General features: G+C 34.6%; 3 protein-coding genes across 5 annotated transcripts; 2 read left to right on the forward strand and 1 right to left on the reverse strand.

Moving 5' to 3' along the window:
* The first annotated feature begins 407 nt into the window (after positions 1-407).
* LOC120188132 (laccase-7-like) lies at positions 408-3,071 on the forward strand. Its single transcript, XM_039191642.1, has 6 exons — positions 408-543; positions 647-798; positions 1,014-1,258; positions 1,362-1,490; positions 1,571-2,524; positions 2,880-3,071. The coding sequence occupies exons 1-6, from the start codon at positions 448-450 to the stop codon at positions 3,008-3,010; spliced, it is 1,707 nt and encodes a 568-aa protein (XP_039047573.1). The 5' UTR covers positions 408-447; the 3' UTR covers positions 3,011-3,071.
* A 5,273-nt stretch (positions 3,072-8,344) lies between these two features.
* On the forward strand, positions 8,345-10,885 carry LOC120188131 (laccase-7-like). Its single transcript, XM_039191641.1, has 6 exons — positions 8,345-8,484; positions 8,591-8,742; positions 8,912-9,156; positions 9,244-9,372; positions 9,454-10,410; positions 10,718-10,885. The coding sequence occupies exons 1-6, from the start codon at positions 8,389-8,391 to the stop codon at positions 10,846-10,848; spliced, it is 1,710 nt and encodes a 569-aa protein (XP_039047572.1). The 5' UTR covers positions 8,345-8,388; the 3' UTR covers positions 10,849-10,885.
* Positions 10,886-20,383: 9,498 nt separating this feature from the next.
* LOC120188134 (late embryogenesis abundant protein D-7) lies at positions 20,384-21,071 on the reverse strand. Of its 3 annotated transcripts, none has more exons than XM_039191645.1 (2): positions 20,964-21,071; positions 20,384-20,791 (listed from the first exon to the last, which is right to left on the reverse strand). In XM_039191645.1, exons 1-2 carry the CDS (start codon positions 21,015-21,017, stop codon positions 20,498-20,500), a joined length of 348 nt encoding a protein of 115 aa, XP_039047576.1. In that variant the 5' UTR covers positions 21,018-21,071; the 3' UTR covers positions 20,384-20,497. The 3 variants fall into 3 exon arrangements, with proteins under 3 accessions (XP_039047576.1, XP_039047574.1, XP_039047575.1); XM_039191643.1 differs by having other exon boundaries at positions 20,384-20,824; XM_039191644.1 differs by having other exon boundaries at positions 20,384-20,821; positions 20,964-21,065.
* Positions 21,072-26,734: the final 5,663 nt, after the last annotated feature.

The raw sequence follows: 26,734 nt of genomic DNA on the forward strand, positions 1-26,734 counted from the left end.
TCGAGTTCATTGTATTCGTTGCACTACTAATGCTTTAACTGCCTCAAATTGCACTTCAATCCAAATAAGATAGCCCCATTGTTAAGAAAGGAAGCGAGGGGCATCAGGATTATCAATTTCTAGAGGATTGACTAAAACAACCAAGATTCTTTCATATGACTTCTGCTTTAATTTACTTGCAATTTTATATTTCCCCACTCGTTTTGACTCGGTTGTTAAGCAATTGTTATGCCAAAGCTATGGCCTGCCCTTAATATTTAACTTCGATATTGTAGGATGACGTTGACAACTTTATTACAAAGAAAAAATATGATTTCTTTACGTTAAATAACGATTGTTTCACGAGGAAACCTCGCAGCACTTGTAATATAAATTGAAAACTCATTCTTTACCCATTGCCTCTCACACCTAGCAAAGAATTTTGTTACCTTGAGCCCTTCAATCGAAATGGGGCGCCTTGTTTACTTGTTTGCTTGCTCTTTGCTTCTTCTGGTGGCTGCTTTAACGGCATCTGGTGCAAGAATAGTGGAGCACACATTACATGTAATCGACATGGCTTTTAAGCACACCCTTCACGTTCCAATATGCTTTTAGCCATTACAGTTTGAGCGTATGGGCAGATAATGGAATTTAACTTTGCTTGCAGGTGAGAAATTTGACTGTTAATAGGCTATGCAATCGCCAGGTGATTACAGCAGTAAATGGTAGCTTCCCTGGTCCCAGAATCCGAGTTCGAGAGGGTGACATACTGATTGTTCATGTCCATAACAAGTCACCTTACGACTTGACTATTCACTGGTAAACAATGTCAAAATTTGCTTGTTCATTTGTGACATTATCATTAGACTTATTCTTAAATGTTTTGTCTTGACGAAAACATCAATGTCCATACTTGGTCATATTGGGTTTGGTTTTATCAATTCAAAAGAAAGGTTTTTTTACTTGGTATAATACAATATGGCTACGAACAAGTGCATCATATTTTAACCATTTGCTGATGACTGCTATACCAGGCATGGGATTTTTCAGAAACTGAGTGCCTGGGCTGATGGACCTAGCATGGTGACTCAGTGTCCAATACGTTCCGGAAACAAATATGCCTACAAATTCAAAATCGTTAAACAGGAGGGAACCCTTTGGTGGCACGCTCATGCCTCTGTGCTCCGTGCTACTGTGTATGGTGCACTCATCATCCGCCCCAGAGCTCACAACTCTTACCCATTCCCAAAGCCCTACAGAGAAGTTCCCATCCTATTAGGTATATATAGCTACAGGGAACCTAAGATTTTACAATCACATTCATTAATTATGTTCCAATGGGGCTCTAGACTTTTAGCTAAAAAATAGTAATGCGGTTGCAGGTGAGTGGTGGAATGCTAATATCATCGATATCCAAAACGAGGCTCTAGCCCTTGGCGGCGGTCCTAATGTTTCTGATGCTTTTACAATAAATGGATGGCCCGGTGATCTCTATCCATGCTCTGGACATCGTAAGTATATGAATTTATATCATTAATATATCGGATATAAATAAAATTCTTAATTTAATTATATGGTTCTCGATTAACAGAAATGTACAAGCTTAAGGTGGAGCAAGGGAAGACCTATCTCTTACGAATTATCAACGCTGCACTCAACAACCAGCTATTTTATAAGATAGCCAATCATAAGATGACTGTTGTGGCCGTTGATGCTTCTTACACCAACCCCTATGTCACCAACGTGGTGGCTATCGCACCTGGGCAGACGGTTGACGTTTTGCTAACGGCGGATCAGCCGATTGGCTCGTATTACATGGCCGCAAGAGCTTATGCAAGTGCAGTTGGTTTACCATTTGATAATACTACAACGAGGGGTGTCATCGTCTACGACGGTGCACCATCTTCAACAAAGCCGCTAATGCCTGTCTTACCTGCGTTCAATGACACCCCCACGGCTCATAAGTTTTATACCAACCTTACCAGTTTGGTCGGTGGGCCTCACTGGGACCCTGTCCCGCTTAAAGTGGACCATAAAATGTTCGTCACCATTGGATTGGCGCTCGAAGTCTGCCCATCAAGCACAACTTGCCAGGGTCCAAATGGAACAAAGCTGTCGGCCAGCATGAACAATGTATCCTTCGTGCCACCTACTGGATTGTCTATGTTGCAAGCCTTTTACTTCAACGTCGGAGGAGTTTACACCACCGATTTTCCTGCCAAGCCTCCCATTGAGTTTGATTACACAAACTTAGCCATCAACAACAACCTACCTATGCTATTTGCTCCAAAAGGAACCAAGGTTACCAAGCTTAAGTTCAACTCCACTGTGGAAATGGTGTTGCAGAACACAGCTATTAATGGAGTGGAAAATCATCCCATGCACCTCCATGGCTTTGATTTCTATGTAATGGCTCAAGGGTTCGGAAACTATAACCCTGCCACAGATACAAACCAGTTCAATCTTTTCGACCCCCAAATGCGCAACACTATTGCTGTTCCTGTTGGAGGATGGGCCGTCATCAGATTCTTGGCTAATAATCCAGGTTATTTTTCTAACTTCATTTACTTTTACTTTTTTTATTTAACTTGACACGGTAAGCTCCATGTGAGGTTGAGACCATGTCAAGGGAGTTTCTCACACACATATGATGTAAAAATATTTTTTAAGTTATGCACATATATATTAATAACATAATGGATAACAAATACTTGCAGTTGTCACTGTTCACACGTGTGTATATATTTGGATTAGGTTTAATTAGGTTAACAATGGAGATAAAATTGATAGTTCAAGTGATCGTTTTCTGAAATATTTTTTTCTTTTTCTAAAGTCTAACCCCATCTGAAAGCATTGAAAAGATATTGAACTCAAGATTAATTCTTGCTTCAATTCATCAGGTGTATGGTCTATGCATTGCCACCTTGACGCGCACTTGTCAATAGGCTTGGACACAGCCTTCGTCGTTGAGAACGGACCAACTCCGGCAACAACCTTGCCTCCTCCGCCTGCAGATCTTCCACAATGCTAGTGATTGTTTTATTTATTTATGAAATTAGTTGACGTTCTTTTTTCCGAGGAATTTAAGTTGACGTTCTTTTTGTAGATGAAACATTCTTCTTAAGTTTTCTTTTATGTTAGGGTAAAGTACACTTATAGTCGTTAAAGAGATAACATAATATGTTAAATAATATGATTTTTAATTGTAACTAAAATTTTATTCCGACACTTTTCTAAAAACAACTTTTTCCTCGCTATGATAGAAATTCTTCTTCTACTTGCTTCTTCTGTTTGCTTCAACCTGCATCAAACCGACACCAAAACTACCCAACAAACGATCAAATTAAAGCAACGATTAATATCTATTAAGTGTAATCCAGGTTCCAAAGTAAAATGCATGCAATATTAACTAAATAAAGTTATAAATGAAATTAAAATATTTAAATACGACTAGGTCTTAACAATGCGAATATTAACTATTTTCAAGAGTTAACAATAGCTCTCAATGCCATTCTTCACCAAGACGATCTGTTGAAGCCATGAAATACTTTGTTATACATTTTATTTAACCGACGATGACTCTACCATTGTTCCATCTTGTCTTGTTCTATCAATGCATACGCATCACTCATATCGTCCTCTGTCATCATGGACGGACGTAAGATTTTATGTTGGGGGACGTTTTATAAAATTCTAAGGGAAAACGAACTTATAAAATTTTATGGGGAGGAAATAAATTTTCAATTGAAATACAAAAGAAAATATTTAAAATGTATAGAATTTAAAATTTTTAGGGGGAGCGAGCGCCCCACCATTCTCCCCTCATTCCGTCTCTCTATGACACTATTGTTTTTTTTTCTTCCATAATCCATGTCTATGAGTGCAAGATCATACAAGTTTTTTTTAGATATTACCATCCACATATTACTTGTTTTTCGGTCACAATTGTTCTTAAATCCAACGTTTTTTTTATTTTCGAGTGGGATTATGACACACTAAAATAACTACGATGATATCTTTTGAATTTCTTGTTTGATTTTGTATTAGTTTTTTAGTAATAAGTTTTTAATCTTGATGTTCCCTGAGAACTCACATTAGATTTTGAATTGGAGTTGTTTCTTTAGTATTGCAAACTAGTTTTTGACATAAATGGATCTAGTAGATGGCCAAGAAGATACATGAGGTATTTAACAATGCAACTTAACAAAAAGCCAAATTTTTAACATAATGCAACACATATTCTGCAGACATAACTGCTTATACCCAGTATCTCAAGGGAGAATAACTTTTTCTTTAACCGTTAAGTCCACTCAACGAGTCCAATAAAACTCTAAATCTAAAGTTTACTACTGTTGCTCACCTCTTCACAATCATCGTCTCCCGTCACCGTTCAACATGAATATTTTCGTGGTTTAATTCTCACAAATTTTATATAAGTTTCAATATTTTTCTTAAATTAACTTGACATTTCTCAAACCTCTGATTAATTAAAGTTAATTTTGCATACTACAATTCTCTGAGCGATGAATGCTGTGCTCGATTCGTGGAAGCGAGGTGGACAGGTAAAGTTGATTTGATCATTGAAACCGATTCTTAAGTACTCTTGAACTGAATCTTGTCTATCACTCTTTGACCAAAATGTGGTGGAACCTTTTTGAGAAAATTATTCAATTGATAACTAAGATTGTGAGAGATCAGTTCGTTTATGCCTTAAGAAAGACGAGAGCCATGGCGGATCACCTTGAAAAAGCGGGTCTAAGTAGAAATGAAATATTCAAGGCGGGATAGTAATGGTAAGTGTTTAGTTTTTGCGTTCGTTTGGGTCTGCTTAAATCTGTGTTATTATTAAGGATAGTGAGTAGCAGGTTGATTTAAAGTAAGATGATGTATTCTGCTTGTTGATGCCTTGGATTGGCTGGGTGTATTCTTTTCCTTCATTTAGGTGTAGAAATGTTTTTAACGATGCACACAACTCGAGTTTAGGCGTATATGATATTTAATAAATTCTTTTGTAGAGAATATATATATATATATAAATAAAGAAAATGTTACACTCAAATTTAAAATCAATTGTTAAACATAATTATATTTTTAATAAAAATACTAAGTTTTGAAATTCTTAAATTTAAATGTATAATATATTAATTTAAATAATTTTGAGATTTTAGGATAAATATAATCATTTGAAGTTTTTCAAAAACAAATTACATAAAAGTAAAATCAACTTAATCTTTTCAACTTAAGTAAAAAGGATATATCCAATTATTTATCATATTCAACATTCTTTTTCAACAATATATTAGGTAAAAGATAATGAAATGATTTATTAAACATCCTTGGACAATTTCATCTTTCTGATTATAGACGTTCTTAAATAATACATAATGTCCACCTCAACACGGCAAGCATTTTTCTCTTCCGGCTAAGTTTCGAATTTTCTTGGGTTCAAGTGAATGAAGGTTTTTTTCTCCCCTTTTTTTAAAAAGGTTTGCACCTATAGTGTGCATATATTTTGTACGTTCAAAAACGAAGATTTTAAATGTTCGTTTTTGAATGTACAAAATTTATATATAAATTATGTAAAATCTTATATCTATTCTTGTATATATTACTTTCGTGATAATAAAAACCATGATATCAAATGAAAATTCCATAGAAGACTATTTGATATCATATTTAAATTAGACCAAGTCTAAACATTGACTAATAATGCAATTAAATTAATCCACGCATTTCTTAAGCTAGTTATAGTAAATTTAGCGGTATCGTTGATCCTACTCTGGTACGTGAGGAAAAAATAATGAGTCAACGTGCAACCTAATACAAGGGATGACTTTGTTTCTTTATGATGTATTCTTAGAAAATGTTTCTGTATGACCTGATAAACAGGGATGGATTTAAAGGTGAGGAGACCATCATCTTCTAAAAATTTCAAATTAGTATATGTTTTAGATAATTTTTATTTTTCGTTAATAATCTGTTTTCACCCCTATAATTTTATAAGTTTATTCTTTTTTAAACATTTTGAAAATATATCTCTCCAAATATAAAATTATGTGTTTGTTATTGTATAAACATAAATCTTTAATACTTTCGAATATGTATCTTAATTTAATAAAGTAAAAATTTATATTTATATTTTATATAAGTTTGTCTTCTGCATCGACTAAATTATAAGTGCAATGATTTAAGACTTGGGTCGTGACATATAACACTGAAATATAACAAGTTGAATGGTCAAAGTTTTAAGGTTTTGGACCAATCAACAATCACTAATTTAATTACTTGGGTTTTGTTGAGTTTTAATTTTTATTTCTAAAAAACACATAAGAAAATGACGATTGAGAAATGGAAAACGTTTACTATTGACTTACTCCAAGCAGAGTATATATTAGGTTCAAGGGAATTTTTGCTCTTGTATTCAATTCAAATTATTAATGTTATTTTTTTATATAAAAAAATCATCAATGTCACTTTTAAATTCTTAAATTATATAAGTATTATTTCTTGACCAAAGAAAATTATCATTAATAGTTAGAATATTAAAAAAACATATTTAAATTTTTAATACCTTAAAAAAATTATTTTTTTATAATTTATAAATACTTCAAAAAAAATCATATTTTCTTCATTGACTAAGTTATAAGTGTTGAATTATAACGAGTTGAATGGCCAAAGTTCTAAGGTTTTATACTAATCAATAACCACTAATTTAATTTATTGGGTTTTGTTGATTTTTTATTTTTATTAAAAAAACATAAGAAAATGATGACCCAGTAATTGGAAACGTATACTATTGACTTACTACAAGTTTTTTTTTAACCGACTTACTACAAGTTTTTTTAACTGACTTACTACAAGTTGAGTATATATTAATATGACATGATTTTTTATATAAATAATAATTATTGGTTCATGGAATATATGAATATTTAATAGCTACAATAATATTGAATTGAAATTCATTATTTAATCAAAATCTCAACAAAGAAAAAAACTAATTAATTCAAAGAACTATTAAAAAACTAACCGACCTTAAACACGATTTAAACTAATAATTAGAATAAATAAAAGTCATAAAATATTCCCACTTATAAATAAAATAAATCAGAAAAACAATAATTTCACAATTAAACGATTATTAGACTACTAATATGAGTCCATCATGACTTGAATAATGCTAATAAATAGTATTGTAAATGAGACGAGATAAATCGTGAGTTATTTGAATTGATTCGATTAAAATACAATAAATACTCGACTCGGGTTCTTAACGAGTCGAAACGAGTTATTTGATACTTGACTCGAAAAGCGAGTGAGCAACTTGAAAAATAATATATTAACATTTTATTTTAAAAATTTATTAAATTTTTTGGTAATAAACATCTAATCATAAATTCAAATCTTAATTTCAATTATAAATTGCTTTTCGTTTCAAAGATCAATCCGAACCACGTCCTATTTAGGATCCTCGAATGAATTCTCAGTGGTTTTTCGTTTTGAAAAATCAATTTAATAGATTGTTTAGTCGATTTTCGATTTTAAATTATGAATTGAAATGATAAAAATATCAATCTACATATTATTTTAAATATATTTGTAATACATTGTGAGTGTATACTGTATCACTAACTTACAAAACGTCCTTGACCAAGGAAACTTATTAATGTCATCAATTAAAGAAATACAAGAATTATGATTAGCTGAGGTAGTATGAATTTATAGATTGATTAATACAAGCTCTGTTTCTTTAATGTAGACGGGCGGAATACAAGTTGGATTAGATGGAGTCATGGTTTCTCAAAATTTAATTTTTTTTATTTTGACCTTTAAATTTTTCAAAAATTTCAATTTGGCCCCCTAAATTTTTAGAAATTCAAATTAAATTTTAACTTTTCTAATGTTCCTAATTAAACCCCTCTCATAATTTAAAAAAATTCTTTTTAAACCTCTCAAATTTTCAAAAAATTATAATTAATCTCTAATTCTTTTGAAAAAAAAATATAAACTAAACTCTTCAAAAAAAAAATTAAAATTTTAATCTAAACCTCTAAATTTTTTTAATATTAAGTTAATCCTCCCAAACTCTACCACCAAATTTCATGGTATAACTTATTTTAATGGAAAACTTGACCGCCTAGATAAAGGCTCTGAACAACATATGGGTTGCCCAGTTCAAAGCTAGGCTTTGTTAATATTTAATTTGCAAGGGTGGAGTTGACATCTTTATCACAAAGGGAAAAAAACGATTTCTTTCAAGTTAAATAAATTATAACGAAAGTTCACCGAGGAAACCTCAAGCTTCTAATATAAATTGGAGCTCCGTCTTCCACCTTTTGCCAATCACAGCTAGCAAAGCATTTTATTGATTCTTCATCCCTTCTCTTCTTTGTTATTGGAACAATCGAAATGGGTTGCCATGTTTACTTGTTTGCTTGCTCTTTGCTTCTTCTGGTGGCTGCTTCAACTGCTTCTGGTGAAAGAATAGTGGAGCACACATTCAATGTAATCCAACTGACTTTTTTAAGCACACCCTTCTCGTTCCTCTATGATTTTTAGCCATTACAGTTTGAGCTTATAGGCAGATAATGGAATTTAACTTTGCTTGCAGGTGAGAAATTGGACTCTTAATAGGCTATGCAATAGCCAGGTGATTACTGCAGTAAATGATAGCCTCCCTGGTCCTACAATCCATGCTCGAGATGGAGACGTACTGATTATTCATGTATTTAATGAGTCACCTTATAACTTGACTATTCACTGGTAAACCTTCATGGAAAATACAGTTGAATTTACACAATTTTTACCCTTTTTTTGTGTGAAATTATTGACTTATTCCTCGTGATGTCTTTTCGTGACGAAAACAACAATTTTCATACTTTGTCAAATCGGCTTCAGTTTTGGTTTTCTGAAGGTTCTGTTGCTTGGTCAGGCATGGAATTTTTCAGATGCTGAGTGCGTGGGCAGACGGACCTGACATGGTGACTCAGTGTCCAATTCGCCCCGGAACTAAATACACCTACAAATTCAAAATCATTAGACAGGAGGGAACCCTCTGGTGGCACGGTCATCTCTCCGCCATCCGTGCCACCGTGTATGGTGCACTCATCATCCGCCCCAGAGCTCGCAACTCTTACCCATTCCCAAAGCCCTACAGGGAAGTTCCCATCCTACTAGGTATATTGACCCACCGGATCCTAATACATAGTTTCATCATGTTCCATGGCTCTAGGTTTCAGCTAACAAATAGTAATGCGGTTGCAGGTGAGTGGTGGAATACTAATGTCATGGATGTTGACAGGGAGGCTATAGCCCTCGGCTCTGGTCCGAACATCTCCGATGCTTATACAATAAATGGATTGCCCGGTGATCTCTATCCATGCTCTAGACACAGTAAGTATATAAATTTATTAGTTATCGGTGCATCAAATATAAATCTTTAATTTAATTTTATGATTGGTTACCAATGATCAGAAATGTACAAGCTTAAGGTGAAGCAAGGGAAGACCTATCTCTTACGTATCATCAATGGTGCTGTCGAGAATCAGCTATTTTATAAGATAGCCAATCATAAGATGACTGTTGTGGCCATTGATGCTTGTTACACCAACCCGTATGTCACCGACGTGTTGGCTATCTCCCCTGGCCAGACGGTCGACGTTTTGCTAACTGCAGATCAGCCGGTTGGGTCGTATTACATGGCCGCTAGACCATATGCACCAGTAGTTGGTTTACCGTTTGATAATACTACGACAAGGGGTGTCATTGTCTACGACCGTGCACCATCTTCAAGAAAGCCGCTGATGCCACTCTTACCGTCGTTCAACGACACCCCCACGGCTCATAAGTTTTACACTAACCCTACGAGTTTGATCAGTTGGCCTCTCTGGGACCCTGTCCCACTTAAAGTGGACCATGAAATGTTCGTGACCGTCGGCATGGCGGTTGAAGCTTGCCCACCAAACACAACTTGTCTTGGTCCGATTAGGGGAACAAGATTCTCGGCCAGCATGAACAATGAATCCTTCGTGTTACCTACGGGCTTGTCTATGTTGCAAGCCTTTTACTTCAACGTCGGAGGAGTTTACACCACCGATTTCCCTGCCAAGCCTCCGATTGAATTTGACTACACAAACTTAGCCATTAACAACAACCTGCCTATGCTATTTGCTCCAAAAGGAACCAAGGTCACCAAGCTTAAGTTCAACTCCACTGTGGAGATGGTGTTGCAGAACATAGCTATTCTCGGAAGGGATAATCATCCCATGCACCTCCATGGCTTTAATTTCTATGTTTTGGCTCAAGGGTTTGGAAACTATAACCCTACCACAGATAGAAGAAAGTTCAACCTTATTAACCCTCAAATGCGCAACACCATTGCCGTGCCTTTTGGAGGATGGGCTGTCATCAGATTCGTTGCTAACAATCCAGGTCAATTTTTTAACCTCATTTACAATATTGTTTAGCGCTTGGTTGAAAAACACTATGATAGCTTTAGGTTAACAATGGAGGTAAAAATATTTATCGAACTAAACCCTTAAACAATCTCAATGAATAAAAAGAATGTTTTCATTAAAGGTATTGAATTCGAATAATTGTGTTTCCAATATATGCTTTATTATTAATAACTAAAAATAATTCTTTACATATAATACCTTATAATCGTCCAATTCTATTCAGGAAAAAATGATTATCGAATTCAACATTAATATTGTTTCGGTTCATATCAAATGTACAGGTGTATGGTTTATGCATTGCCATATTGAGGCGCACGTGCCAATGGGGATGGCCACAGCCTTCGTGGTTGAAAACGGACCAACTCCGGAAACAACCTTGCCTCCACCGCCAGCTGATCTTCCGATATGCTGATTAAATTATTAAACGTTTAAAAATTTTGATATGCAGTTCATGTAAAGGTTTATAAATGTTAAATCAATAATAATTTTAAAAATCTGTTGTTAAATGATCAAAAGATTTTTTGTACTTTTTTTTACTATATAAAAATAAAATAAAATAAAATAACCCGAATATTGATGTTCTAATTTATATAGTTAATAATTTAAATTTAATCCCAATATTATCAAATTGAATTCAATTTTTACATTTGACCCCGCAAAATACAAAGACCGACTTTTGGTTTGAAATTTAAATAAGAAGAAGTCAATTCAATAACTCTTGAATAGTTTTATTTAAAAAAAATATGATATATAGAAGTCAAACAACCCATCACGTCACTTACTACCAATAGTCTATTATATAAGACATTTGTAGCATAAAATTGTTTGAATATTTTGAAGGGAAAAAAAGTTGAATATGATTTGGTCATTGGTATGTCAAGTTTATGCTATAAAGTAGGTAGAATTTGAGTATTTTAACATTTGAAACAAGTAACATGAATCAAGTGAGGTTAGTGATTAAATACATAATTGTTATCTTTAGAGGTTTTGAATTCAAGTACTAAATTTGCAAGAGTATTTAAGTATTTATTGTAATGGTTGAGAATTTTTAAATAGATATTATCTTTTAATCACTTCAATCATTAAATACTGATAATAATAATTGATTTGAGTAGTTTCTTAGTTTAATCGATTTTTTTATTTTAAATATATATTATTATGATTAATTAATTATCTTTCCACTCTCGGTGAAATCCAGTTCTCCATAAGCACGGTTACGCGTTTATATAACATAGAAATATATTATGGAACTCATCAAGTGGCTTTAATGGTTACAAGTAGTTTTGTCCTTTCTAAAGATCAAGTGACCTCAATAGTTAAAATGAGTGTTGTTCTCGGTCTTAGATTCAAATAGTTGTGTCTGCAGAGAATGTGGGTTGTCAATGATTAAAAAAGATATACTACATTGTAATGACTACCTTCAGGGACGGAGCCAAAACTAGATTTCAACATAGGTCGAATCTTTTTAACAACTTTTAGTTATATATATAATTTTACCTTTATTATTTGTTTATTTCAAAAAATATAAATGTTAACATCAAATATGCATAGTTCTATATTTATATGAAATTAAAAAATTAAAGTAAAGTAAATAATAAAAAAATATGATTTTAAAAAGTGCAAAAGACATAACTATCACATAATCACAATAAAATGCTTTGTTCCTTCAAATATCGAAATGCATCCACGAGCGATGTTGTACAAAAGCTCCTTGCAATATCTCTTTCAATGTTGATAAGCATGCAACTCTAAAAAAATTCATCATTCATATTGTTGCGAAGTGTTGTCTTGATGATATTCATTGTAGAAAAAACTTTTTCAGCACTTGCTGTAGAAATTGGGAGAGTCAATAGAAGTTTTACCGTTCGGAATATATATGGATAAGTGTTTTCCTAGTATGCACCAACCAATGACTTAGGTCAGAAATTGTCAACAATTTTCTTAGACCTGAATTCCAAGATAATTCCACCTCATCCATCATCTCTAAATTTTTGCAAAAGTATCTTGTAACTCTCAACAAGATGTAGTGAATTCAAAATATCCTGAGATTTTTATTGTAATGATTGAGAAAGTGAATCAGTGATTTCTAATATTTTATTTATAAGATGTAAAATGAAGACAAAATCAAAGGAAGTCAAAGTTTTTAAAGCTGTCGCATCTCCTCCACATTCAGAAGATGTATTTCCTTCATCAATGAGTTTATACAGAACAACACAAGTGGAACTAAACATTTTTATCAAGCTTGAAATTGATCTCAAGTAAGACCCCATCGAGTATCACCTGCCCTCTGCAAACTACTTGTTTGATTCAAACCAGTTCCAGTTTGAAGTTGTTCTTCTTTAATCAAATGGTTTATCTCATCGGAATAAGCATTTTTTATTTCATCTATGCGCTTATATGAGGCAAGAACAACATTGATAATAAAGGATAACTTGCAAAATTTGATAAATAGGTATGACCTCTTTCACTGCAGCTACTAGTGCCAACTGTAAACGATGGGCAAAACAATGCACATAGTAAGCAAAAGGACACTCATTGCCAACTAATGCTTGTAACTCATTCCACTTTCCGCGCATGTTACTTTCACCGTCGTAACCTTGGCCTCTAATATTCTTTATGTCAAAGCAATAACGAGAAAGAACGAAAAAAATCTCATCTTTTAAAGTCACTGCTGAAGTATTAGGAACATGAATAATGCTATAAAAAACATTCCTTTACTAGACCGAAATTATCAATATATCGTAAAATAATAGCCTTTTGTTGTTTTCTTGATACATCCCCTGCTTCATCAATAATAACACAAAATTTTTCTTCACCAATTTCTTCACGGATTGATTTCTTAATTTTCTCTGCCATAATATATAAAATCTCCTTTTGTATCTCAGAAGAAGTGTAAGAAGCATTTTTTGGAGCATTTTCTAATACAACTTTTTCAACATCTTTATTAAAAAGGCTAATTGTTTCACGAGTTCAAGAAAATTTCCTCGGTTAGATGAAGATTCACTCTCGTCATGACATCTCATTGGTAGCCCTTGTAAAGCTAGTCAACACAATGCATCTATAGAGGTTTCAAGTATAAGTCTATTATTAGCAATTTGTAATGATGTTTGCTTATGCAACACTTTTGGCATGTGTCTAGAATGGTTAAGAAATTCCTCGAATTCTTGCTCAACAATTTTTTAAGGTGAATTGGGTTATGAACCTACATGCATATTAAAATAATAATTTTTTTCCATTTACTTTCTTCCAATTTCGAAACCAATTCATAGTGAAAGTCTTGTGTGATGGATGACTATCTGGTTTGTTAAAAAGAAAGCAAATGAAATAGAAGGCAATATCATTTTCAAGAGAATATTCTACCCATGAATGAAAGTTTTTGTACCATGAAGCTTGAAATCGACGAGGGTGAGAAACATGTCTAGATTTTTTGAATTTAGAGAGTACTGGTTGATACAGACCCTAAACAATATAAGTTCTTCAAATTGATTTTTTTTCTTGTTCAGAAGCATATTCTCATATTTGCTTGCACTTACCAGGATCTCGCTCCAAGTAATTAGAGTTGGTACTTGGTTTTTGATTTTTAGCTATCTTTAAAAGTTTATCTTTCGAAGGTGAAACGTCAATAGGTGTACCAGTTGAAATTTCATTTGTTGTACTTATATTTTTCGAAGTTTCCCCGCTTTTTCTCTTAAAAAGCTCAATAATTGTTGGATTTTTCCCATGGCAAGCTACATTTATATAAAATTAATTAACGAACATAAAAAAAATCAAATTTAGTAATCACCATTCACCTTAACAATTATTAGATTAACTAAAGGAATACTAAAATTAAATATAAGATCAAATAATTTTAATCAAAAAATAATAAATATTATATTATTAATTACGTTCCTTTAAAAAATTGAGTGTGAAACAATGGAGAATCAGATTAAAGTAAGAGGAGCTTTACTCGATGGGATGGTGATTAACTCAAGGCTTTTCTATGGAATATTTTAATATTTTACTCTATTTATAAGTCTTTTGTCAGCTTGTACAATTATATTAGTACTAGGGTAAAAAACATAAAATTAGAGCAGGAGTCGGGACCCCTTAGGCCCCAAGGGCCCTCCGTCTCTGACTACCTTGTTGTAATTACCCACACTATTCAAAAAATAAATGAATTATGAGTTACTTACATTACATATCCCAAAACTATCTCCCATTTTAAATTAGTCATTAAACTTTTGAACATTCCAATTTCATCCCTAAACTATGAATTTCATTCTAAATTTATCCTCAAACAATGATCTTCATTTCTTTTGAATTTTCCAATATCATTCTCAAATTAATGCTTGAATGATTTCAAGGGAGGTTATTGAAACGTTCAAAAGTTTGGGACCAATTTAGAATAGCGATCATAGTGTGAATTTGGAACGTTTTAGAGTTTAAGTAAATTAAGAATGATAACCATAATTTGAGGATAAAATTAAAATATTTAAAACTAGGTTGAAGATGTGTAGGGTAATTAAATCTTAAATTATATATATTATATTATGTTCGTACAAAATAATTGATATATGTTTCTTTTGAATATTAGTAGGTGAATAATTTTAACTAAATATATATCCTTTGTAATACTTTAAACTCGACAACGACTTATAATCTTCAATAAAAAGTATTATGGATATCAATTTACTGTGTCCCAAAATCCTAAAACAATATAAATCACAAATTTCCAAACTCAAAATAATTTATACAAAATTCAAAATTTCATTATTTTAAAATAAAAATATAAAATTAAAAAATATTTAAACGAATTTAAAACTTTGATATTCAAAATAATTTATAAAAAATATTATTTAATTGAATTTAAAATTTTGACTAATTGAAGTTCCAAATTATACATGCACAATTGTACTTATGTATATAGATAAAGTAAATATTTATAAATATCTCCTAATAAAAATAATTCAAGATTATACTTAATTATGTTAATTTTCACCTTTTACTAAAAATATAATTAAAAACATTAATTACATGTAATTTAATAAAATCTACGAATTACAATAATTAATTAACCATATTATATTTATATAATGGACTCATATGTGTTACCAACCATTATGACTTGTGATTTCTTTGAATTATTTTTTTGGATAAATAATTTATTTATCCAAAAGAAAGCAGCTTAGCTGCTACAAAATAACTACTAACACTATATCAGTCCTCAACTTATGTACAAGTGCCTATTTACATCATCTATCCTATGTGTGTAGTGTCGTACAATTTTTATTTCACAACCTCCTTTATCTTATTCACAATTACACCAACTGAACGCGATAACCCCCTAAAAATCCTGTGATTACGCTCCTCCCAAATGTAATACAAAAAACCAGTCCAAGCGAGCTTGAGGATCCGCACTCGGAGAGATTTTCCCCTCAAGTTCTCAACCATCCAATCCATTCGTTCATCCCAGCTACACGAACCAGAACGAATCCCACAAGAATCAAGAATAGCATCCCAAACTTCCTTAGTAAATGAACAATCTGCAAAAAGATGGTCATGGGTTTCCATACCATTACCACACACAACACAACCATTTTCCATAATCAAGCCAAACCGAACCAGCCTATCTTTAGTAGGCAACCTATCGAGGATAACCATCCACGAAATAAGGGAACACTTAGGTATATGAGCAGGAAACCAAATAATTTTGTTCTAGCTAACCTTTTCCCTACTTGTTCTGATATTATCTCATATCCATTTGTTACTAATTAGGCCCCAATTAGCACAAGGAAAAAACAGACTTCTAGCCATCTCTCGAAGACTCAACAACTTTTTTTATAATCCAACTGAAGTGGCCTTTACAATCAACCTCCCAGAAACTCACATTTTTAAAGCAGTGCTCTTTTATCCATGCTATCCAAATGAAGCCATCATTAGCCAGAATGTTCTTTATTAGCAGCAAGCAACCGACTTTACTCCACAGGGAAAGATCTCTAAGTCCCAGGCCACTCTCAGACTTCATTGAACAAATCTGATTCCAGCCTACACGAGCTCCTCTGGCTGGGGTGTCACTGTCTTTCCAGAAAAAATGCATGCAAAGCTTCTCAATGTCTTTTACAACCCCCTTGGGAAGTATGAGTTGCTGCTCCAATAATTAAAGATACTAAACAGAACAGTTTTGATCAGCTGTAGCCTACCCCCAAAGCTAAGTTTCTTGCTGGACCATTGACTTAGCTTGTCTTTAATTCTCACCAATAAAGCAGCACAAACCTTACCAGTGAGTTTGCCAGTTACTAGGGGTACCCCAATATATCTAATAGGGAGTTGTGCCACTCTAAATCCAGTAGTTGATTGTATCAGGCCAAGAGTATAGCACAGATTCAAGAGAGCCATGACAGAAAATAAGAAGGTCGTTCGCAAAGCATATATGAGTTAGGGATATTCTTTTAAGTTTAGGGTGGAATATAAAAATTCCATGTTTGGCAGTATTATTCAGCAGAGAGGATAGGACATTCATCACTATGACAAAAAGATAAGGGGATAAGGGGTCTCCTTGCCTAATACCCCTTACCCCCTTAAAATACCCCATCAAGATGCCATTCAAGCAAACCGAATACATTGGGGTAGTAATATAGACCTTGATCCAGTTGCAGAAAACCTCAGGAAACCCCATTACCTTAAGGACAGTTAGTAGGAAGTCCCAATTAACAGAATCAAAAGCCTTCTGCAAGTCAATTTTAACTGCACATCTAGGAGAAAAGGCTTTTTCTAGAGTATCCTTTCACAATCTCTTGGGCTAACAGAGTATTATCAACTATACTCCTACCTTTGATAAAGGCTGACTGATTATAGGAAATCATGCCAGGAAAGTAAGGTATAAGCCTATTAACAAGGATTCTAGTAATGGTTTTGTAAACCACTGAACAACAAGAAATAGACCTAAATTCCTTAGCCAAACATGCATTTAAGGACTTGGGGACCAAGACTAAGGTTGTGGCATTAAAAGTAGACAACAAGCAAGATGTTTGGAAGAAATACCTCACAGCAGAAACAAAGTCACTGCCAACAATATCCCAGACATCTTTAAAGAAGCTAGAAGTGTAACCATCAGGGCCTGGACTTTTGTCCTTTCCTTGTTTAAAAAGGGCCTCTTTAATCTCCAAATCACTCACCTCCTTTGTAAGTAAGGTGGCTGCTCCTTCAAGCAAAGAGAAATTCAACAAATCTTTCAGGTCTTCAGCTGAGCACGCTTTAACTAAAGGGTCAGAAGAGCTAATGATATTAGTGAAGTAACCCACTAACTCAAGAGACATTCCTTCAAATGAGTCATAGCTCTGCCCATTCTCACTCTTAATGACTTATAATGTTCCTTTTCTTGTTAGATTGAACCCTATGGTAAAAGAACTTAGTATTCAAATCCCCTCCCTTAGCCAATGAACTTTGGCTTTCTGTCTGTAAAAAATAGATTCAGCAACTTCCAAGTCCACTAAATCAACATGAATCTTTCTTTCTTCATCAATCCTCCTCTGATTAGTGTGGGTCAGGTTGAAAATTTGGATCTGCTCCAATTCAGCCCTTTTATTTCTGACTCTATCAGAAATATCAGCAAAATATTTCAAGTTAAACTCCTTAAGTAAAGGCTTAAGTCTTTTCATCTTGTTAAACAAACAACTCATGGCAAATCCACCACATTGGGCCTGCCAAGAATCCCTAAGGTGGCGTTTGGTTCGCTGAAATCCCTTGGAATTGGTGGGAATTGGAATCCAATTCCACCATTTTCCCATGTTTGGTTCAAGTTTTCCAAGGGAATTGGAATCCCTCATGGCTTCAACTTTCCATCAATGAGGGATGAAGAATGAATTCAATTCCCTTGTTGGAGGGAATTGAAATTTGACCAAACTACCCTCATCAATCTTTTAGTAACTTATTCATATATTGAATAATTTTTTTTATTATTTCGGGTCGGGTCAGGTGAAACTTTATTTTGGCCAGGTTGATTTTTTTAAGTGTGATATTCGAGTCGGGTCGAGTTCGGGTTTAGGGTGAAAAATACTCGACCCGGAAATATATATAATTTTACCTTATATATTTAGGAATAATTACAATAATACCCCTCTATATATATATTTTTTTCAATTAAGTCACTGTTTTTATTGAATAAAAATAATTTTTTTATTATTTCGGTCGGGTCGGATTTCTAATTCATATATTCGGGTCGGGTCGGGTTTTTTAAGTGTGATATTCGGGTCGGGTTCTGGTTTAGGGTGAAAAACCCAGACCCGACCCGAAAAAATATATAATTTTACCTTATATATTTAGGAATAATTACAATAATACCCCTCTCTATATATATATATTTTTAATTAAGTCAATGTTTTTATTGAATAAATTTTTTTATTATTATTTCATGTCGTGTCGGGTCGAGTTTCTAATTCATATATTGAATAAAAATAGTTTTTGGTATATTTTTTGGTAACTAATTAACATACTCCGATTGGAATGTATCGAAATATTGTTCTATCTTTTGATAACTTATTAACATATTTTGATTGCGATGATTTTAACTTATGATGTTTATTAGCATGATTTTTATAATTTATTGAATTGAATAATCAATCAATAAAATGAAAATTTAATATTTTTTAATTTTTTATAATATATTACTACATATAAGTCGTAAAACAAACTAAAATAAAGCAAAAAAAACAAGAAGGGCAATTCTGTCATTTTACACATGTCTGCGAACCACACAGAATATGGAATTGGATTCTAATTCCATATTCTGCCAACCAAATAGAATATGGAATTGGATTCCAATTCCTGACAGATTTCAATTCCTTCACATATTCCAATTCCCTCAGAAACATTCAAGCAAACGCCACCTAACAGTATCCAAAAACTTTTCATGGCCAGTCCAACAATTAAAAAATTTAAAAGGCCGAGGGTTCTTGGTCATAACTTCCCCTGGGCCTTGAATTCAACAAAAGATTCTGGGAAATCCACCGGCCATTGGTCATTGATTAGAATTCTGTCCAACTTTTGGGCTAAGTAGGAACCTTCTTGTTTACTGCCTATTGGACCGAATAAGATAAGCTTATTGGACCAAGTGAATAAGGGACCAAGGAATGGATGATCCATAAGCTCTAGGCCCTCCATACAATCTTGAAAATCCTTCATATCAGAAGTGCAATGGACTCCCATGACCTCAAAATCAGAACTCTCCTCAACTTTAACAATGATGTTAAAGTCCCCCCAATCAGCCAAGAGGAGGAATCAATGCCATTCTCAACCATACTCAAGTGTTCCCAAAGACTCCTCCTAACAACACCATTGTTGCTACCATAGACAGCGGTAATAGTTGTCATATACCCATCAACAGTCCCAATGATAGAAATAGCCTGATCAGAGAATGGCAGATGCTTCCTCCAAAAGATCCACAATCTACCCCTTCCGTAAAATCATAATTCTCAGCAAAACACCAATCTCCAGACAGTGCAGAAGTAAAATTAGCAGAATTCTTTCTTCTAATGCGAGATTCCATTAAACAGAAAATATCCACTCCACAAGAATGTAATCTCTTTAACACCTTCAGCTGTATAAGGGAAACATTCCAGAAGCTGACAATCATCAAGAGGAAGCAAGCTGAGCACTACCACCTGTACTCAAATTCACCACAGTACTCCTGGATTTCTTTGAATTAATTGGAGTCTAACAATTAGGTTTTCCAATTCTAATTAATTCTCAAGGGTGTTTGGATTACATAAAAATATAATTGCCTATACGCATAATAATCTTAACATATGTAAAACATTAAATCTTATTTATACGCTTCAAATACAACTACTCAAGTCTAAAAGATTTGTCATTAAGGTTGGTTAATGGCCCCGTTGTTAATCCTGAAATGAGGGGAGAGGGATCTGGAGAAAAATCCAGTGATGAAGGGTTGTTCGAAGATTATTATCTGATAAGATATTTTTATTCATCAAGGAAAAGCAGAAACAACAAAGTTACAGTCATAAAACATCAGGTAGACGTTGCAACCATTATTCAAATGAGAAAAAAGGAAAAAGAAAACCCTAGTAATTAGTATCCTTCCTTGTAGGAGGATAAATGTGTTCGTCGTCATCGGCATCCGCCAATCCGAAGTTGTGCCTGACAGCATCAGTGGCACCCTGAGCCATGTTCTTCACTTTCTCTCCCGTCTGCTGAAGGATTCCACCGCTTCTCTCCTTGCCTTCCTCCGCCTTCTCTCTAGCAGATTCCGATGTTTCTTTACTTTTCTGACCTGTTGATTGTGCAGCACCTGTAGTTTTGTCTTTTATAGCTTCCGCCGTCTCGGATGTCTTCTGCTTCGCCGCTTCACCCTTCTCCTTTATGCTCTCCTTCGTTTGCTCTCCCTTTTCCTAATGAACACAAACATGTATTACAAATACGAAATCATACATATAATTAATTCAATCATACAAAAACATACCTAAGATTTTATGTTACATATTGATAAGAATGAAAATGAAAGAAGACAAGTGATAAAGAGTAGATTACTCGAGCTCGGCCTTCGGCTCGACCGGCTTTGTAGCTCTGATCATGAGACGCCATTTTCTTGCACTTTCCTTTTGCTTTGTATCAAGCCGGATGATGATGATTATGCAAACTGGGAGTTATTGCTTGTGTTTTATTTATAGGAAAACTTCGGACATTGGACGGCTCCGACACGTGTTTTGATTTATGACACGTGTGTTGGACGTGTTTGGCATGCAAATACCACTATGAATACTGTAGCTATCCGACAACCACGTGTTGGTTCTACCAAGTTTACACGTGTATTTATATGATTAGATTATTCCCTTGAATTCCGAAAGTTCAGATTTGGATAAAATGTAAAATAAATTTGGACTAAAAGTTCAAGATTAGATTAGTAATTTGGGTTTAAAATACAGATTATGATAATATTATCATATAATTCTCGTAAATTTAAATTATTATTACTTTAGAAACAATCACATCCGTAAATTGATTAAAAATCGAATTAAAAATGTTAGTTTAGACACTTGGATTTTTTAATTTAAATTAGATTTTTAAATGGCTTTTTAATTTAGAAAAGAGAAAATCGCCTCAGTGACCAAAAAAAAGTTATAATATACGATTTTAACCAACTTTTTTTGGATTTGCCAAAATGACCAACAAAATCGCAATGCGAAATTAAAATCGCAACGCGATCCCAAGAATCGCAAATCAGTTTCCAAAATCGCAACGCGATTCTTGAAAATCGCAATGCGATAGTACAAATTCGCATTGCGATTTTCCAAAATCGCAACGCGAATATGAAAATCGCAACGCGAACACATAAATCGCAACGCGTATCCGTAAATCGCAACGTGTATCCGTATATCGCAACGGTATCCGTAAATCGCAACGATATACATAAATCGCAACGCGTATCCGTAAATCGCAACGCGATATTTAAAGCGCCATTATAATCGCTACGCGTATTATTTTCAAATTAAAAAACAATATTAAGACAAAATCCCGTAATCGCAACTCATAACCTAAAACCTAAAATCACAACTCAGTCCCCATCTCCATCTCTCACTCTCTACGGCGAAGAAATCCGTCCCCATCTCCGAAGATTTCCGTCCCCATCCGGCGAAATCCCTCACAACCATTCACGGTCAGAAATCCCTCACAATATTCAGAAATGGAAAATCAACCTCCGAGGGTTAGTTTTTTAATATTTTATTTTGAAATGTTTGCATATTGTAGGTTTTTTATATTGAAACTGATGATAAGTTTACTGGTCATTTCAATAATAGATTAACCATTTCACTTAGATTTCATTTCGCGTTACGATTCTGTCGTTGCGATTTTCATTTCGCGTTGCTATTCTCTCGTTGCGATTTCAAGTTAGTATTTGTCTTTGTCTTTGTTCTGTCTTTTGGTTGAAGTATGCAATCCATTCAAGTTTCAATTTGCAGAAGAGTCGCAACGAGATAAATGAAAATCGCAACGAGAGAATGACTGTCGCAACGAGAAATGAAAATCGCAACGAGAGAATCGCAACGCGAAATGAAAATCGCAACTAGAGAATCGCAACGCGAAAACCAAAATCGCATTGCGATTTTCATTTCGCGTTGCGATTCTCTCGTTGCGATTTCATTTCGCGTTGCGATCTCTAGTTGCTTTCATTTCGCGTTGCGATTCTCTCGTTGCGATTTCATTTCAACCAAAAGACAAAACAGTGTTGCAAATTTTAGTTTCAAGAATAAATACTACTTTTGTTTATGTTTTTGGTTATATCTTCACAGTGTAGTTTTGGTATATCTAAATGGTATGTTTATTGTTTTTGTGTTTTTTTCGGCTCAATTGACCTTGAGAAATAAAGTCAGCCTGGCCACTACAATTGCTCGAAGCTTGCACCTGCTCAAAGACAATTGTTTGAGGAAAACCTGCTTCGGGCCATGGCTGAGAGTACAGCATCCGGGTGGAGATGCTAATTTGACCCATTTGTGGCTTCAGACCATGACATCAAATCTACCCGACAGTATACACGTGGTGAGGAAGAGATATGGTTTCATTTTCCACCAGGTTACTTGTTTTGGGCGGAAGGAGTTCTGCTTAATCACTGGTCTACGATTCGGACACGAGATGTAGGCCGGTACACTCGTCATATCGCCCGCCCATCATGGTTATCCGGGTTTTTCCGGATGAGTCAATGGAGAAGCCGAACCTACATGTCGACGACCTGAAGAAAGTGTTTAATAAGAAAGCTGGTTTCACTCGGATGGATGACGTCGATGTTGTCCGAGTATGCCTTTACTTGTGTATGCCGGCTTTTTAGGCAGAGAGGCCAGACCTATTCATCGGGAGCTAATAATATGGTAGAGGACCTGATGCATGGAATCTGTTTCCGTGGGGTCGTATATGGAAAGTACTGGAGTGCGTCTGCCTTTGATGACCGCAAAAGTTTGCGGGCGATGGGTCCAAATACACTTTGTCAGGCTTTGTTTGGGCCTTTAAGGTAAGAATTTCTATAATGTTCTAAAATATAATTAATTATTTAACAATTACTAATTTGTTATTATATTGTTTGTAGATTTGGATATTCGAGGTTTCCCCAACATGCGTACATATGCAATAAAAACGTCAAATGATATTCCCAGGGATTCCTTTTGCGGGGCGATGGGTCCAAATACACTTTGTCAGGCTTTGTTGGGCCTTTAAGGTAAGAATTTCTATATAATGTTCTAAAATATAATTAATTATTTAACAATTACTAATTTTGTTATTATATTGTTTGTAGATTTGGATATTCGAGGCTTTCCCCAACATGCGTACATATGCAATAAAAACGTCAAATGATATTCCCAGGGCTATTCCTGGAAGAGGAAAACTCTGTTGGATTGGGAAGACTTAATACCATATGCGACAATAAATAATGTAAGTTAACACAAATACTTTCATATAATATATAAACAAGTTATTAATAGTAGACGTTTAACTTTGTTGAGTTTTTATATTTTAGGAGGCAACATTCTATTACAAAGACTGACACCCACGGAGAAGAGCTTGCCACTGATTGGTGGCAAGCTAGTCAGAGTTTTTTTGATGGCACGGATGATGAGCAGCATCCACTTCCTCCAATTCGAGAGCCATCACCTCACCTAGAGCCATCACCGATCGACCCGACTATACACCTCTAGAACGAGAGCATCACCTATCCCGTCACATCATCGAGCCTCTTCTCCACCATCACTCATGATAGGCGACCGGCAAAGATGCCACGACTCCTATCTCCCTGTTCTCACCTCCACCTCAACGGGATGAGTCAAGGGAGTTACGTGATGAGGTCAATGCCTTGCGTGAGGAGATCGGTACTCTACGCGATAACGATGGTGCATGGCGTGTGGAGGTGTCAACTTTACGTGGTGAGGTTGCCGCTCTACGTGAGATGATAGTATCGTTGCAGAATGAGGTTCATACTCTACGCAACGAGGTAAGTTTAAGATTTTCCATATTTAACTTAATGATAAATTTACTCGTATTTCACTTAGATTAGCCATTTCACTTAGATTGCTTAGTAAATTTATTCGGTTGCTGCCAATTCTGCTAAACTGTGTATTCTTTAACACTGTGAAATAGTATTTGTCTTTGTTTTGTCTTTTGGTTGAAAGTAAATTTGTTCGGTTTGCTGCCAATTCTGCTAAACTGTGTATTCTTTAACACTGTGAAATAGTATTTGTCTTTGTTTTGTCTTTTGGTTGAAAGTAAATTTGTTCGGTTGCTGCCAATTCTGCTAAACTGTGTATTCTTTAACACTGTGAAATAGTATTTGTCTTTGTTTTGTCTTTTGGTTGAAAGTAAATTTGTCGGTTGCTGCCAATTCTGCTAAACTGTGTATTCTTTAACACTGTGAAATAGTATTTGTCTTGTGTTTTGTCTTTTGGTTGAAAGTAAATTTGTTCGGTTGCTGCCAATTCTGCTAAACTGTGTATTCTTTAACACTGTGAAATAGTATTTGTCTTTGTTTTGTCTTTTGGTTGAAAGTAAATTTGTTCGGTTGCTGCCAATTCTGCTAAACTGTGTATTCTTTAACACTGTGAAATAGTATTGTCTTTGTTTTGTCTTTTGGTTGAAGGTAAATTTGTTGTTGCTGCCAATTCTGCTAAACTGTGTATTCTAACACTGTGAAATAGTATTTGTCTTTGTTTTGTCTTTTGGTTGAAGTAATGCAATCCATTCAAGTTTCAATTTGCAGAAGAAAGAATAGTTTACTTTCGCAACATGCATTGCGATTTTCATCATTTCGCGTTGCGATTCTTTCGTTGCGATTTTCGCATTGTTCTGTCGTTGCGATTTTCATTTCGCGTTGCGATTTTGGTTTCGCGTTGCGATTTTAAGTTTCGTGTTGCGAAAGTAAACTATTTCTTCTTCTGCAAATTGAAACTTGAATGGATTGCATTACTTCAACCAATAGACAAAACAAAGACAAATACTAACTTCAGGGTATTAGTTTGAAACATATTTTTCTTTGTTATCTGATGCTTTTGTGACTATGATAGAATAATGACTTGGTGATACAATGCAAGTTTGAAACATATTGTCTTTGTTTCACTTTTAAATATCATGTCTGTTTATTACTGATTTTTGTATTTAATTATTTAGCGGCCCGATAGAGTGGATGCTTTACGTCGGGTTATGCTTGCACGACGGAGTTCACGCATCAGACAGCGTGCACGTGCTATTAAGTCTCCGTACACCCCAATAGTGCGAAGACACGCAAGAAGAAGCCCGACTCGCCTGTCATCCCTCAAGAGTCCACTCCTATCGTTGAAGAGGCCCCCCTATCATTCCTCGAGAGTCCCCTCCCACCGTTCAAGAGGCCACTGTCATCATTGAAGAGGTCCCTCCCACCATTCAAGAGCCGATTCACATGGCGTCATATGTAGGCTTCTTGAGAAACCCTCTGACGTGCCGACATGATTGATTCAAGTTGGCTCTCGTATGAGTTACCGGCCAGTACCATACGGTATCTGAAGAGGAGAGGATCAACTACCGGACACAATTCTGGATAACACCCTTTGGGCTAAGACCGCTGTTGATTTTATCTACATGAGCAGAGCCAGGGTGTTTCACTGACATATGCCTCACGATGATATCTATTTGTTGCTTGATCGGTCTTGGTGGGGCGTATTATTAGGGGTCGAAGACAATGGCTATTTCGATGGGGGGTAAGTCTTATATTTTTCTTATTTCAATTTGATTAATTTTTTTTTAAATTTATGTAAGTCACTAATATATGTCTTTTTTTGTAAAACAGCATATCGATGCGTGGGTGACACGTCTTCTAATAATAAGAAAACTTAAGAAAAATAAAAATATACGATATACAATTATGCCGACGTCTTTTCACGCCGTTCACTTGAAGAATGCACGAGATGAATCATTTGATTTGGGCAATGGACAAGCTAAACTTTATCCTGCATGGTGGGAGGTCGATAAGGTTAGTATTTATTTTAGATTGAGTTTAAAGGTTTTATGAAATAAGTGCGCAAATGAATGAATTATTACTTATGATTGCAGGTGTTTATCCCTGTTTTGGAACGTAAACATTGGATTCTCGTCGAGCTTCAGCTCCCATCCCTTAAGACAATAGTGTATGACAGCATGATAAATTACATATCATTGGCTGATTTAAGAGATGTTATTAAGGGATGGAGCTCTCATTTGGCTAAATTCTTGGATGCGATCAATTATTGGACTCGTTCTGGAAACAAGAAGCCAAAGAAGCTCAATATTACAGTTATTAGAGACGAGAC

The sequence above is a fragment of the Hibiscus syriacus genome, unplaced genomic scaffold (genome assembly GCF_006381635.1).
Source record: "Hibiscus syriacus cultivar Baekdansim isolate YM2019G1 unplaced genomic scaffold, ASM638163v2 tig00116939_pilon, whole genome shotgun sequence".
NCBI lineage: Eukaryota > Viridiplantae > Streptophyta > Magnoliopsida > Malvales > Malvaceae > Hibiscus > Hibiscus syriacus.